The 13263-nt window shown below is 31.0% G+C and overlaps 1 protein-coding gene across 1 annotated transcript; it reads right to left on the bottom strand.

Annotated features, from left to right (window-relative positions):
* Nucleotides 1–230: 230 nt before the first annotated feature.
* Nucleotides 231–13014, bottom strand: LOC141714547 (glucan endo-1,3-beta-glucosidase 5-like). Its single transcript, XM_074518061.1, has 2 exons — nucleotides 12870–13014; nucleotides 231–640 (listed from the first exon to the last, which is right to left on the bottom strand). Exons 1-2 carry the CDS (start codon nucleotides 13012–13014, stop codon nucleotides 231–233), a joined length of 555 nt encoding a protein of 184 aa, XP_074374162.1.
* Between the last annotated feature and the right edge of the window lie 249 nt (nucleotides 13015–13263).

The raw sequence follows: 13263 nt of genomic DNA, 5'->3' as shown, positions 1-13263 counted from the left end.
TTTATCGTTCCCGTTTCCTGTAAAGTCTAGTGAGTACTTTGGCTGTCCGTCGTATCTAAAAATCCCCTAATGACGCTCAAATGGGCCCGGGGCTACACTTTTTAGATTTTCATCCATTAGACTGAAAAGGTAGCACTCAATGTAGCCAGGATAGAGAGGAGTTCCTTTGTTAGTTGCCATTTTTTCTGAAAAATCCGTCGTAGAATTTTTTAGCCATCTTGGCATTAGCATCAGGCTTTTTTCAAAGACCAATAAAGAGTGTCAAGATTTGCATCAAACATGTTGTTGTAGCTAATGTTTTTGTCTTGAACAGGTTTGGCCCCTCCATCGAAGAAAGCAAATTGGACAGGAAAATCTGGGTTCTGGTAAAGACTCAGAAAAGGGTAGATGTTAACAAGGAACATAGAGTCGTTGTCACTGAGAAATTTCGCAATTTTACCTATAATGTCTTTGATATCGCTGCGAAAATGACCATCAGATGGAACACCTGAACCTGATTCATATACATCAACATTTTGTGGGGTGGTTACTTTTATATTGTTATGGCCAACTTCATTCAAAGCCTTTTGAATGTTTTCCATAGCAGGTAACAATGTCTTTAGGTTAGAACCATTATAGGCTTTTAAGAACAGTTCATTTCCTACAGCAACAGACCTGGAAAATCATTGAAATAGATTCATCAGATTTCTATATGGCAAAAGATATATAGCTCATATCCTCTAGGAGAATGTTTTATTTAATGATCTTTGGAGTTTATCCTGATTCTTAAATTCATTTCTGTTCTTCTGGTCATTTTTTTGATTGATTTGATACTTGATTAAATGTCCTGTGATTATTCTTCAATTCAGTGTATGTGTGTAAATTCTGGGTACACTACACTGTATAAAGATTCTCAAAATATTAATGCTTTATTTTTACAACCCCCTTTTCTTGATTTTCTTGATATTTGTTTAGTGCCCATTTGTTTTTGTTTTTACTTATTATTGAAATTTGTTTGTGATATTGATGAGTTTGTGTAGGTCTCCAGATGGGTCTGGCTTTCTTACCTCTACTGATGATAATACTTTTCATGGCTTCACCCTGTAAGTACACTTGTAGCCTCTTTCATATGAACTGAACACACACAATTGGGTATCAACACGAATGATCTTGTCAATTTTCAGGGTCCAAAGTTATTTTACATTTCTGTTACGCAGCATCCTTCATTTAAATAAATTTTCTATGCATAGCAGACCGGGGATGTGCATCCGGACCAAATGCATTTCTAGCCGTGTTGGGAATTATGAAAAATGTGGACAAGATACGCGAACAAGGAGGCTTTAGGTCACCAGAGTTTTGGGTCTAATTAAATGATCTCTCCCGGGAAATAATTTTAACGCCCTTTTCGGGGCCTTGCCATAGTTCATAATAATATGAGAACACATATATTGTGTGTCTTGATTGTTTCTATATGTTCATATATATTTGGATTTGCTGGATAGATGTAAACTAAACTTTACATCATTGACTCACAGGAAGGCAGAGGTAACTTGGAGTCAAAATTAGAGAAGCAGATGAGACGCAACAAGATGTTAGCGGTTCAAAGCCAATTACTGAGATTTTGATGATTAGTTAAAAGTCGGTGCTTTTAATTGTAGTGATAAGGGTGCATTTGTATTAGCCAGTTAGCTTGTCTTGTTATTTATACCTAGTTAGAGGTACAAGGTTGTATTATTTTTGGTTATTTTGTTGACTTGTATAAAAAACAGGTTTGTGGCATGTTCAATTTACAAATAAATTTTGTCAATTTTTTTTAGAAATTTATTATATTAGGTACTTCAATGTTACAAACAAATTGGTATAATATAATACCAATCACTATAAAACTCTTACAGTAGGAAAAAAAATATTACAATGTTTTTGTGTCCCGCGTGTGGGGCCCACAGGTGGGGTCCACATGTAGGGTCCATTTTTTTTACAAATTCTAAGTACAAAGGTAACATACATAGTATGATACTATAGACATACTTTGATGTTACCTTTGAAGCCTATTGTAACATAAAATTCAACGTTGCAGCAGGGTAAAGGGGATGTTACCTTAGGGGCCAAAGGTAACTCGAAAAAAAGCAACTTAATTTTTATGTTACCTTAGGGCTTTTTCTGGCTGTGGTAACACTTTTTTGGGCCTGTTGTAACATTTTCTTAGTGTTGCTATAGGCCATTTATGGTGTAGTGTAGGAAGCAGAATTATATTCCATATCAATTAGCGATTATCTTGTAACTGTGTAATATATAAACACAGACATAGGGTTTACACTATAAGTGTTATCATATTCGAGAAGATTATTCATTGTAACCCTAGCAGCTCTCGTAATATTTGTTCATCACTGAGAGATAACAGTTCCATACTGTAACAGAGTTTATTATTTCAATAAAGTTTGTTTTTTGTTACTTAAGATATTAAAGTTCGATTTGATTGTATTTTACACTGTATTCACCCCCTCTACAGTGTGTGTGACCTAACATCTCCATTAACGACATTCCCTCTTGAAAAGTACTAAGACAACAAAACCGGAAAAAAACCTGATTCAAAAGATGGATCAGTAAATTGCTCGTCACCTTTGATTTATGATTATGGGCTAATAAAGTCCAATATTTATTCGCACAACTACTTCAAATACATAAAAATATTTATCAATTATTTAAAAATTGTGTCAGAAAAGTTTCTTTGATATTGATACATGGAAATCAGTTATGTACTTGCTGAGCATTTTTGGCTCACTCTTGCTTTGCAAATTCTTATTTCTTTCAAAAATAAATGAGGATAAAAGTGAATAGCTTTTAATAGACAGCAGAAGTTAGAAAGATCTCTGCTGCAAGAGGATGAAGATGTTAGAAAAATAAGACAAGGGAATTAGTACAAAGGTATTTAAACTTGTATCCCACTTGTTGTAAATTTTAGAAATTTAGATTCTTGTTTCATACCATAACCTGTAAACGATCCGGAATTAAGGGGTCATTGTATATTATTTTATATTATGTAAAGATTATTTAGTGATACCAAATCTTGACCCCAGATTTGGGATGTTACACTTGAGATCTAGCATAGATGCGAAATCTCATTTTCCATGTTGCAAAGTTGGTGCCATCAAATAGAGGAGGTCGTGAATAAACACGTTAAAAAGCACCGCTCTGACACCAATTTTAAGGTCTCGTAAGAGGGCTATATTAATCTAGAAGAGGGTTGAATACCTTAATTACCAATTTAAAAACTATTCTGGAATTTTTAAAATTATTTATCCCGTTTTAAAACTTTACTGTGTAGTTATGCAGTCTATATGTGCGGAAAATAAAGTGCAAAAAAAGACAATACCACACGGTGATTTTACACTGGTTCGTGATGGCGCAACCTCTAATAGATTCGCTCACCCCTCCAGTCCCCGAGCTCCTCTCCCGGAATCAGGATTTTCCTTATAATAAACTCGCTCCTTTAGTAGGCGGAGAAGCCTTTACACCCTTACAAGTATTTTTCTTGGTGCGTAACACAAGAGCTACCACCTCAAAATAAATGAAATACCTACACAACTTATCTTAGATAATAACTCCACGCTATTCTTCAAAGTTGATGTAGAACCCTTGTGTAGACTTGGTTTCCTTAGCTTTTATCGGTCTTGGATCTTAGTGATCCGGTCTAGGGGTTTTCTCTTCTTCACGGTGCAAATACTACTAACTCCGTGTTAGTACGTATAGGACTTGAGTCTTAGAACGAGAATCACCTCACATCACTTCACCTCACTACAAAACTAATAAGACAATTCACAAAACAAAATGTTTGGATAAAAGATGGGTTGAACTAGTATGTCATGGTACTAGCCCACAAGATAGTATAATATTCAAATAAGAATATTAAAATTAAACACGTATACTTGACTTGAGATATAGAATAATATATCAAGTATACTTTTGATTACTCCATCTTTATTGAATATATATTTTATCGGAGTAATATGAGAAGTCGTATATATAAAGTGATATAGCTTATAACTTCTTTAGTATTCTTTTTCTTTTGATTATGTATTTATAAATTGAAGAATACTTTAGCTACAATCTCGTAATTATAACTATCCTTTAAGCTCGTTGACTTAGGATTTTAGTATATTTATGTTTTGAAAAATATAGAGCCAAAGTATACTTTTAACTTCGTGCACAATTTATAGGTTCTATATAAGCCAAGATCAAAATAAAAGAAGTGCAATTAATTGGCTTTGGATTTATGCTTTCGAAGTTTAGATGGATGATTATGAATTTTACTATTGATCGAGTTATAATCCCCCGGAACACTGAAGATGTTAGTGGGTATTATACGATACCTTTCGTAATAATTCTATAGTCACGAAATATGTTGGCCAAGATCGAGATAAATAAAGTTCAAGTAATTGATCAACTCATGTAATTTAATCCATCTTTGATATTTGATCAATTACGAAGTTTACTATTGATCGAATTATAATCCCATGGAACACTAAAGATGTTAGTGAAGATTATACGATACCTTTCGTAAATATTTTTATATTCAATAAATATGTTAGCCAAGATCGAGATAAAGAAAGTGCAAGTAATCAGCCAACTCGTGTGATTTGTAAAATATGAAATCTCACTCGTGAGGAGTTATAGAGATTTATGAAATCTCACTTATGAGGAGTAAAGAGATTTAGTACTTGTGATTTATATATCTTTTTTTATATATATTTATTTTTGAAGATCAAGTACTTGTTCGAATTCCGAATTCGAATCTTTGTACTATTTTCTTTTGAGAACTTTCTTTATATGAGATATTGTATTAGAGATTAAGATGAAGTGGAGAAATTAATTACAAAGCTCAAATAAAAGAAACTCAAATAAGAAGCTAAAAATTAACACTTTTGGAAAACGGTCGGAAAAGTTCGCCAAAACAAATCGACGGAGGTTCGGCCAGATTTTGGTACTAGGATTGAACTTTGGTCAGCCCTTCGGGAGGCCGGAGAGTGGTAGTGGATGAGCTCACTTGATGGGAATAAGTTTGGTTGAGTGATGCTAACTTGTATATCAAAAACCTTGTATATATGTTAATATATCTAAAAGAGAAAAGTTTTTTGAGAAGAAGTATGTGTTTAGAAATTTGAGAGAGACGAGGAGAGTATACTTATTGAAAATTCCAGAAAATTTATGGATCTTGGATTGGTAACAATGGGTTGGGGTGAGGTTTATTTATAGGAGAGGTTGGGTAGTTTGAATTGTGGAGATTTAAGGAAAATGGATGGTGGATGATGGAAGTAGCATGGATTGATGACATGGAAGGTAAGGTGTGTTAGTTGTGTTTCTTTGCCACTTTCTATATGAGACAGACAAGTTTATGGAGTTCAAAAACTCAGCTGATTTATTTTAATAATAATATATTTTCCTTTTTTTTAATCATTGTTTAATCACATAATTAAGTATTAAGCACTATTAAATATAACCACCATAAAAACTCTTAAATAAATACCATAAAAATATGATAAATGCCTAAATAATATAAAATGATGTCCTGCAAGTTTTGGTCAACCTTGGTCAATGGTAACTAGGTCAAACATGGTCAACTGTGGGACCAATAGCCTCGAAATTTGTGCCCGGACAAAAATTCTCGAAACGTTACAAAACTTTTAGCATGCATATAAGATACCATTTAAATGATCCATATCAAATTCAAGTTATTCTAGTATGTGGAAGTATTTTATCTAGATTTAAAACAGTTTAATCAACCTTTTCTTCCGAGTAAAGATACCATTGGTCTCGAAACGAAAGAGATAGATCTTTTGACCAAAGTTTTGACTAGAATATATACTTAAAATATATTTCCTAATATATTAAATATATCTGGATGATAGAAAATATTTTTGAGTATTTTTGAATAATTTTCTCCGAGAAATGCTAATTTTACAAAATGAGAAAAAATTACGTCAAGTTTACATGGAATGGGTTATAAGAATGGATATTAATATTCCAATCATGAATATTAATAAAATTTGAATAAAAACTCTTTTGATGGATGTAAAAATAAATTTAGAGTGAAGAGTAAAGATATATTTGATATTGCACGAGTCATCTAAAGAATATTTCTGATATATTCCTTTTTCGAGTTTGTTGCTTTATTGATGTTGCAACAGAGATCTAAGAAATATCATGTCTTGATATTTATTCTTTGATCATATTTCCTGGGAGATATATTCCATAAAGATATAATTTTGATATTTCAGAATAATGGAATATCTCTTTTATATGAATAGACTTCAAAATAATTTTGCTAGTTTGACCATTCGACTCTGATTTGGATCAGTTAAATTCATGTCCTAATATAGATGATCTACATGTATTTAAATTTTATGTTCAGTCGTAAAAATACCATAATAAATAATATATTAAATGTGACGCCCTCCAAACGCGGGTCAGAAGTTTGGGGTTCACAACACACACACACACACACCTTATATAAACCTGTTTATGAAAATAATATATGCAATGACCCTACTTAACATAACTACGGATCACAACAGGTTAAAGTATGCACACAAGCCACAACCTTATTTATATTATAACGTACCAAATCTCAACTAGTTTTACTTATATTTGGAAATAAAACATTCTTTCAAACCCAAAACTAAAACAACAGTCTTCTGCTAGCTTATTCCATCTCAACCTGGAATCCTAACTTGCACACTTGTCTGGGGATCCTCGCTACCAACAGTTTCCTTCTTAACTGGAAAAGAACATAAACAGATTCGCAAGAGTGAGCTAACTAGCTCAAAAAGTCAAAGTGACAATATTGAGATTATACAAGGATCAATGGAAATGATTTAAGAAATCAAGTCCTCTTGATAAGCAATGATTAGAATTGGATATTCACTTTTTAATTTACAAATCAAAGTTAGGCTACCGATCAGTCACGCACTAACCCCGAGTAAGGCACACGACTCTGCTCTATATACTATATCCAAGGCACACATTGGCCTAATATGACCACGAATCTGATCTATATTTATAAACAATCCAATTCTATAATAATAATATAATGAACAATGTAAATCAATAAGCAGAATCATAAAAGACATTCATCTCAAAGCATAGGGTGATTCATAAACATCATAAAGGTATAATAGAGTATGTACAATGATTGGCTTCCAGCCTGTAAATGAATCAGATGATAGAAGAACAAAGGTTTAATGGTTACAAGGATTAGTCTTCTGATGTATAAGGTATGAAGGTTGGTATGTTAAACAAACCCATTTCAGGGATTTGTGTGTGGTATATATGTATTTTTAGAGTAGTATCGTATATATGTGATCTGGGAATTCAACAATCAATGGTTTACAAGGAATAAGGCTTACGGCTCAAAGATCAATAAGAATACTCAGGGTTTAGGGTTAAGTACTTTAGAGCACTTGCAATATAAAACAAAACTATTCCAAATACATATCAAAATGGTTCAAGAACTACTTGCAGTATAACAGAGAATATCAGAAATACTTGCCTTATCTCAATCCGCTTTCACTTCACTTGTGCTTACCTATTGATCCTTACTCACTGACCACTTTCTTTTCCTTTCTATGTCTCTCTTTCTCTTCTAGAAATCACAAGTATTTATCAATACATATTCTCATCTCATTTTATTTGTTACAAACTTCTATCTACCCTTCGTTTCACCCAAATCTGACTTACAGATTGAAAGTTATGATAAAAATTGTCAAATAATATACACAAAAGCTTATTACACATCAATTAGATCACATATAGTACGTAGCATGTAAGGTATTCGATAAAATTAATTTTTCAAAGAAGATTCGGGGTTAAAATAATTTTCCGGGTATTTAATATGAATTTTTTGAACATTTTTCGAAATTAAAACGGATCAAAGAATCATTTTATAAATAATTACAAGGTTTGAATACCCGAATCTGACTTTAAAATTATTTCATAATAATTATCGACTCTTGAAAACAATTTAAAATAATATTTTAAAGCTCGAAACTATTTTTCAGAATTTTTTAAATCAAAAGAAAGAATTAAATCTAATTAAATAATCAATTAAAATTAATTAAGAACTAATTAAATCAATTAATATTTAAATTAATTGACCAATTAAATATTTAATTATTAACTAAAATTAACTAATTAAATAATTTAGGTTTACTTTTGAATTAAAAATAATTTTTAGAAATAAAAATAATGATTTTTGGAATTTTAAATTATTAAAAACAATTTCCTGAAAATAAAGTAAACAAAAATATAGTTTTTGAAAATTTTGGAAACAGAAATACTATTTTTGCAAGTTTTTAAAACCAAAGGGACTATTTTGTAAGTTTTTAAAAAATACAGGGGTAAAGTGGTAATTTTACCACCTTCCCCACTATTCGCAGGCGGTCGCCATTAATGGCGACCCAAGCTTTCTGGCGACATTCAATACAGCCCAGAACTGCGCGAAATTAACATGAATTGATCATCTTGATGGCAGAAACACGTCTGCATAATCGTTATCAACAAAATGTACATATTTCGACCGGAAAACCCGGTCAAAGCTTCGCCGCCGGTCGAGCTTCGAAACTCTAGCGAAGCCCTTCCCGATATCCTCTGATTATCAAACTTATCTCAATTGATTTCTTATTTCACGATCTATCTATTGGTATAAACAAATTAAACTAATAACTCTTGAATCAAAAACGCCCAAAAATCAATTAAGAACATTCATACTATATTCAAACCCTAACTTTATTAATTCAAGAATTAAACTCAATTTTCTATATGTTCTTGAACTCCAAATTCAATATATAATATCAAAATGATTAAAATAAAATTATCTACAACATACAATCATCAAATCACACAAACAACATCAAAAATAAAAAAATATATTTTAATCATTAATTAATTCGAATTTAAATAAAAATATTGAAAAATACCTTTGATTTCTGCAGTGAAATAAGTTGTAGAATCTGATAGTACTTTTCACAAGTTTCGATTCAGTTACTCACATGCCTGATTTCGAGTTCGATAACGCCTTCGTTTTTAGGTTTGATTTTGAAAACATAAAGAATATTAGAGTTTTTCTCTGTAAATTATATAATTTTACTGTTTGTTTATGATTATCTGTATAAAATAAAATATGGTAAGGGCAATATATACTTACGGAATATTGGTACCCTGTTTGATCATATGGGATATAAAAATAGATTGTTTAGCCGCTAGTTAGCAATAAAAGCGATCCAATTCGGTACCGGTTTTAGGATAATTATTTTTGTTACACAACTTACGAGAAGATAATGTAATATTTTAATCATAATATCCCATTTCTCGAGAATACGGGTTTTATCGATTTACGGAAATGAATATTATATTGAAAATTTTGCGCCGAGACCCGCATGGATAAAACCGTACTCCGGATCGAAAAAGTCCAAACACGGAAAATGCTCGGAATAATCAAGTTTGGTTATAAAGGAGTTTTCTCGAGACTTCTGGGTTGTAAAAACGGTTGAAGTTGGACGATTCCCAGTTATACAAAATAGTTTATAATTAGCCGGATAATAATTTATTAAATCCATAAATCCTTTATAAAATCATATAACAACATATAAATTAATAGAAAAATATCAAAATTATCTATACTTTATTATGGACATATAAAAATTAAAATACTCAAATTTTATCACATCCAAACACCAATACCAATTATCAGAAAATTCACCGAAATTCATATAATAATCACATAATAATTATTATTGATAAAAATAATTACACGATATATCCTGAATATTACATTGAAGATATCCTTTCATAAAGATATCGTGAACTCTGTTTTGCTTGTCTTCACAATACTGTTCATTTTAGACTTCTCAGTATAGTGCAATTCTGGACTTCGCGATATAGTGTAACTCTTGACTTCACGGTATAGCACATAATTAGACTTCACAATTCAATATAGAATTGGACTTTACAACCTGGAACAATTTTGGACTTCTCGACATAAATTAAATTTAAACTTCACGATATGACTTTGAACTGGACTTCACTATATGGCTTTGATGTACTTCACGACATAACTCTTCTGGACTTCATGATATTGGACTTAGAGAAATTCTGGTAAAAGTCTACCAAATTGACCTAATTCTTTGACTAATATATACAAGACTGTTGCATAGAAATCCTTAAACTCATTATAGCATTTTGAGCTGTCAAGAAAAGTGAACAAGACGAGTATATAGAAACATATAACTAATTCAAATGGTAGAATCCATTTGTCCATGTAAAGTGACATTATAACTTAAGTGTGATCATTATGATGGTATATACACGTCATGTACCTAACAAAGGTCAATTATGATGTTGTTGATTTCAGGGGTGGTGTAGTTTATATTTTTCAGTAAGCAATTGTAATCTTATTTAGTTCAAAGAATATTTTTATTCACTATGTTAAGCGATCTAAAATAAAAGTGGTTATTTGTTTAGATCGCTTATTTGTTTCTCAACCATATTGTATGGCCAGTTTGGGGTTTGTCACAGCTGTGTCTAGTCTTTTTATTGAAATGCCAAATATTTTCCTCAAAAATATATAATTACTTGAGACCAACAAATAGACATTCGGACATGAAAATTTTACATTCTTGTAATTTAACACTTCAGATCAACAAACAGAAAACTAGACATGAATGAAAAAACTACATGCCTATAATTGAAATGATAATGGGAGTCAAGTTCTATGGAGACCACATTTTTATTGGAGACCACTTATGTTCTGCAATCAAAACACTATGAAATATGTTATTTTCTGAAGTATGTTCTACGAATATCACTATTTTATTAAAATTGTTGAAGATCATTTAAGTTTAATAAGTATAATGTGTATGTTCTGCAATTTGAATAAATGTTCTGCAAACTGAAAATGATTCGTAGAATAAAATATTTTGTAACGTTCTACATGCAATATATGCATGATGTACAAGATTTTGAATTAAATAATAATCTTTGTAGAATATAATTCACAAAATAATACTTTTGCAATATTTTTATGCAAGATTTTAGTTACAGAACATAAGTGGTCTCCAAGGTCTCCAATAAAAACGTGATTTTCATAGAACTTGAATGGATTTTTAGTAAACCATTTTTTAAGTACTACATGAGAAAATTTAAGATCTTTGGTAACCTAGTTTTTAAAAGTACTATATAAGAAAAAAATCTTTAATTACAACTGTTTGTATATTATAGATAATGTTTAAAATTAAATTTCTTGGTTTGGAGTTATGCAACCTGTAGTTTCTCCGCCTCTATATAAAATAAATAGTTGCCATTATGAATATGCTTATAATTTGTTGCTTGTGTTTTGAGATGGTTAGCCAAAAAAAATTACATGATATTTTGACAAGTTTTTCTCAAAATTTATATGAATAACTCTTCTAATTAAATCAAAATAAGGATAATGAAAACACATGTTGCACAAATTCAACACCCATATTACATAGAAGACATTTTAGATCCACTTATAAATCAAAATAAATCATTTTATCCATGGCAAATGATCTATTTTTCAAAACAAACTAAAAAATGAAAGAGCATATAGGAAATAAAAAAAACATTTTACACTATATCATGACATGGCACTGCCTAAGCAGAATTACGAAATGAAGACCAAATTGATGATATAACAATATTTGAAGTATCAAGGTCATCATATGTCAAAAAATCATATCTAAACGGAAACTGCTCTCTAACGAGCTTCAATGACCGCCACTTGAATAGAATAAGGCAGATCCTAAATTTCATTTCTAATATAGATGTTGATAAGAACCAGACTTGAAGATTCCTTCATAGAGATAATATAATTATTATATATGTGAAGTAATGACTTATTCCTATCCCGAGGGTCATTCCGGAAAAGAAAATCAGAGTTAAACTTAAAACCAACAAAGTAACCAATAAAACTCAATGCAAATTCCCAATAATTCAAAATTTTGCGTGCCACCCATGAACATTTATATAGAAGCTTTGCTCTCCCGAAAGCTTTATTTATAATTCCGAAATCCTTGAACCAAATTTTCACAAGGAGTTTGCTTTTAATTAACTAATATGTCATGATGATACAAGATCGAAGCATGCACGTGCTTCTCTTATAACGACTCATATATTTTGTATTATCTTAAAAGTGTAATTGCTGAATAAATAATTTTATAAAATATATTTATTGGTTTTGACAGCTGTAAGTTGGTTCTTATTATTTATGTGTGATTTATTGGTGTATAGGATTGAATTTTGTACTTAATTATTGAGTTGTATTATTTTGTTTCTCTTTTAAAAGTAATTTTATTGCAGTTTTATTTTCATAAATATTTGGATTGTCTCTAAAATTATTTTTATGATTTTATAATTTCAATAATTATTTTTATGATTTTATAAAATTGAGAAATCAATATTTCATTAATTATTTCTCTTTAAATAATTTTCTGATTATATTTATTTGTAAAATTCGTAATTAATTCCAGGATTCTTTAAAAATTACGAAACTTATATTTTATGAAGTTTATAATATTCTAAGAATTTTAAAATTATTTTAGGAATTTTTCTGATTAAATTCACCTGCGCGTAGTTTCGTTTAACTGCTAAATGCGGGTACGAACTGCGTTTCAGAAATGGTTTTAAAATTTTGGAATTTACGTTTTTGTTAACTTCGGAATTTTTATAACATTTTAAGACTATTTTCATGATTTTCTTAATTTGTTTTAAGTGTGACTCGGTTCGCTAAAATCGAATTTCGGGATAAACCGGGCCTCAGAATCTTCGTAATTATCCCAATAGGATATGTGTTGGTTTTTCAGAAAACACGTTGTTACCTGTTACAATTGCAGAAGGGGAAGAAATAAAAAAATAAACAACAGGACTCCCCATTTCCCTTTCACCCCTGTACTCGGTTGTCTCTTTCTCTAATCTCAGTCTCTCTCTCGCACGCGATTTCTTCTTCTCTGTTTCTTGCTCCATCCGTTCATGCTCTTCCTTTTTCTTCCGTCCCTGTTGCTTCCTTGTGTGATTGCCACCGCCGTGATTCCTATGCCAGTGAGCCTGGTAGTTTATTCGGTTGTATGTATGTATATATTTATATATATACACGCGTGTGTGTGTGTGTGTTTTTATGTATGTGTGTGTTCGTGTAGGCGTGTGTGCGTGTGATTGTGCCAGTGTCTGTGTCTCTGGTCTGTGCTTTTCCGGTGGTGTTGCCTCCCCTGTGTT

Source organism: Apium graveolens, chromosome 3 (assembly GCF_009905375.1).
Source record: "Apium graveolens cultivar Ventura chromosome 3, ASM990537v1, whole genome shotgun sequence".
NCBI classification, from domain to species: domain Eukaryota; kingdom Viridiplantae; phylum Streptophyta; class Magnoliopsida; order Apiales; family Apiaceae; genus Apium; species Apium graveolens.
This window is presented reverse-complemented; position numbering and strand designations above follow the sequence as displayed.

Excerpts from the sequence above, each read along its gene's own strand:
- LOC141714547 (XM_074518061.1), bottom strand. The coding sequence starts at position 13,014 with ATGGAGCAAGAAACAGAGAAGAAGAAATCGCGTGCGAGAGAGAGACTG. Across the intron at positions 641-12,869 it reads CCCTTCTGCAATTGTAACAG|GAAATGAACTGTTCTTAAAA; the intron begins GTAACAACGTGT and ends CTGTTGCTGTAG.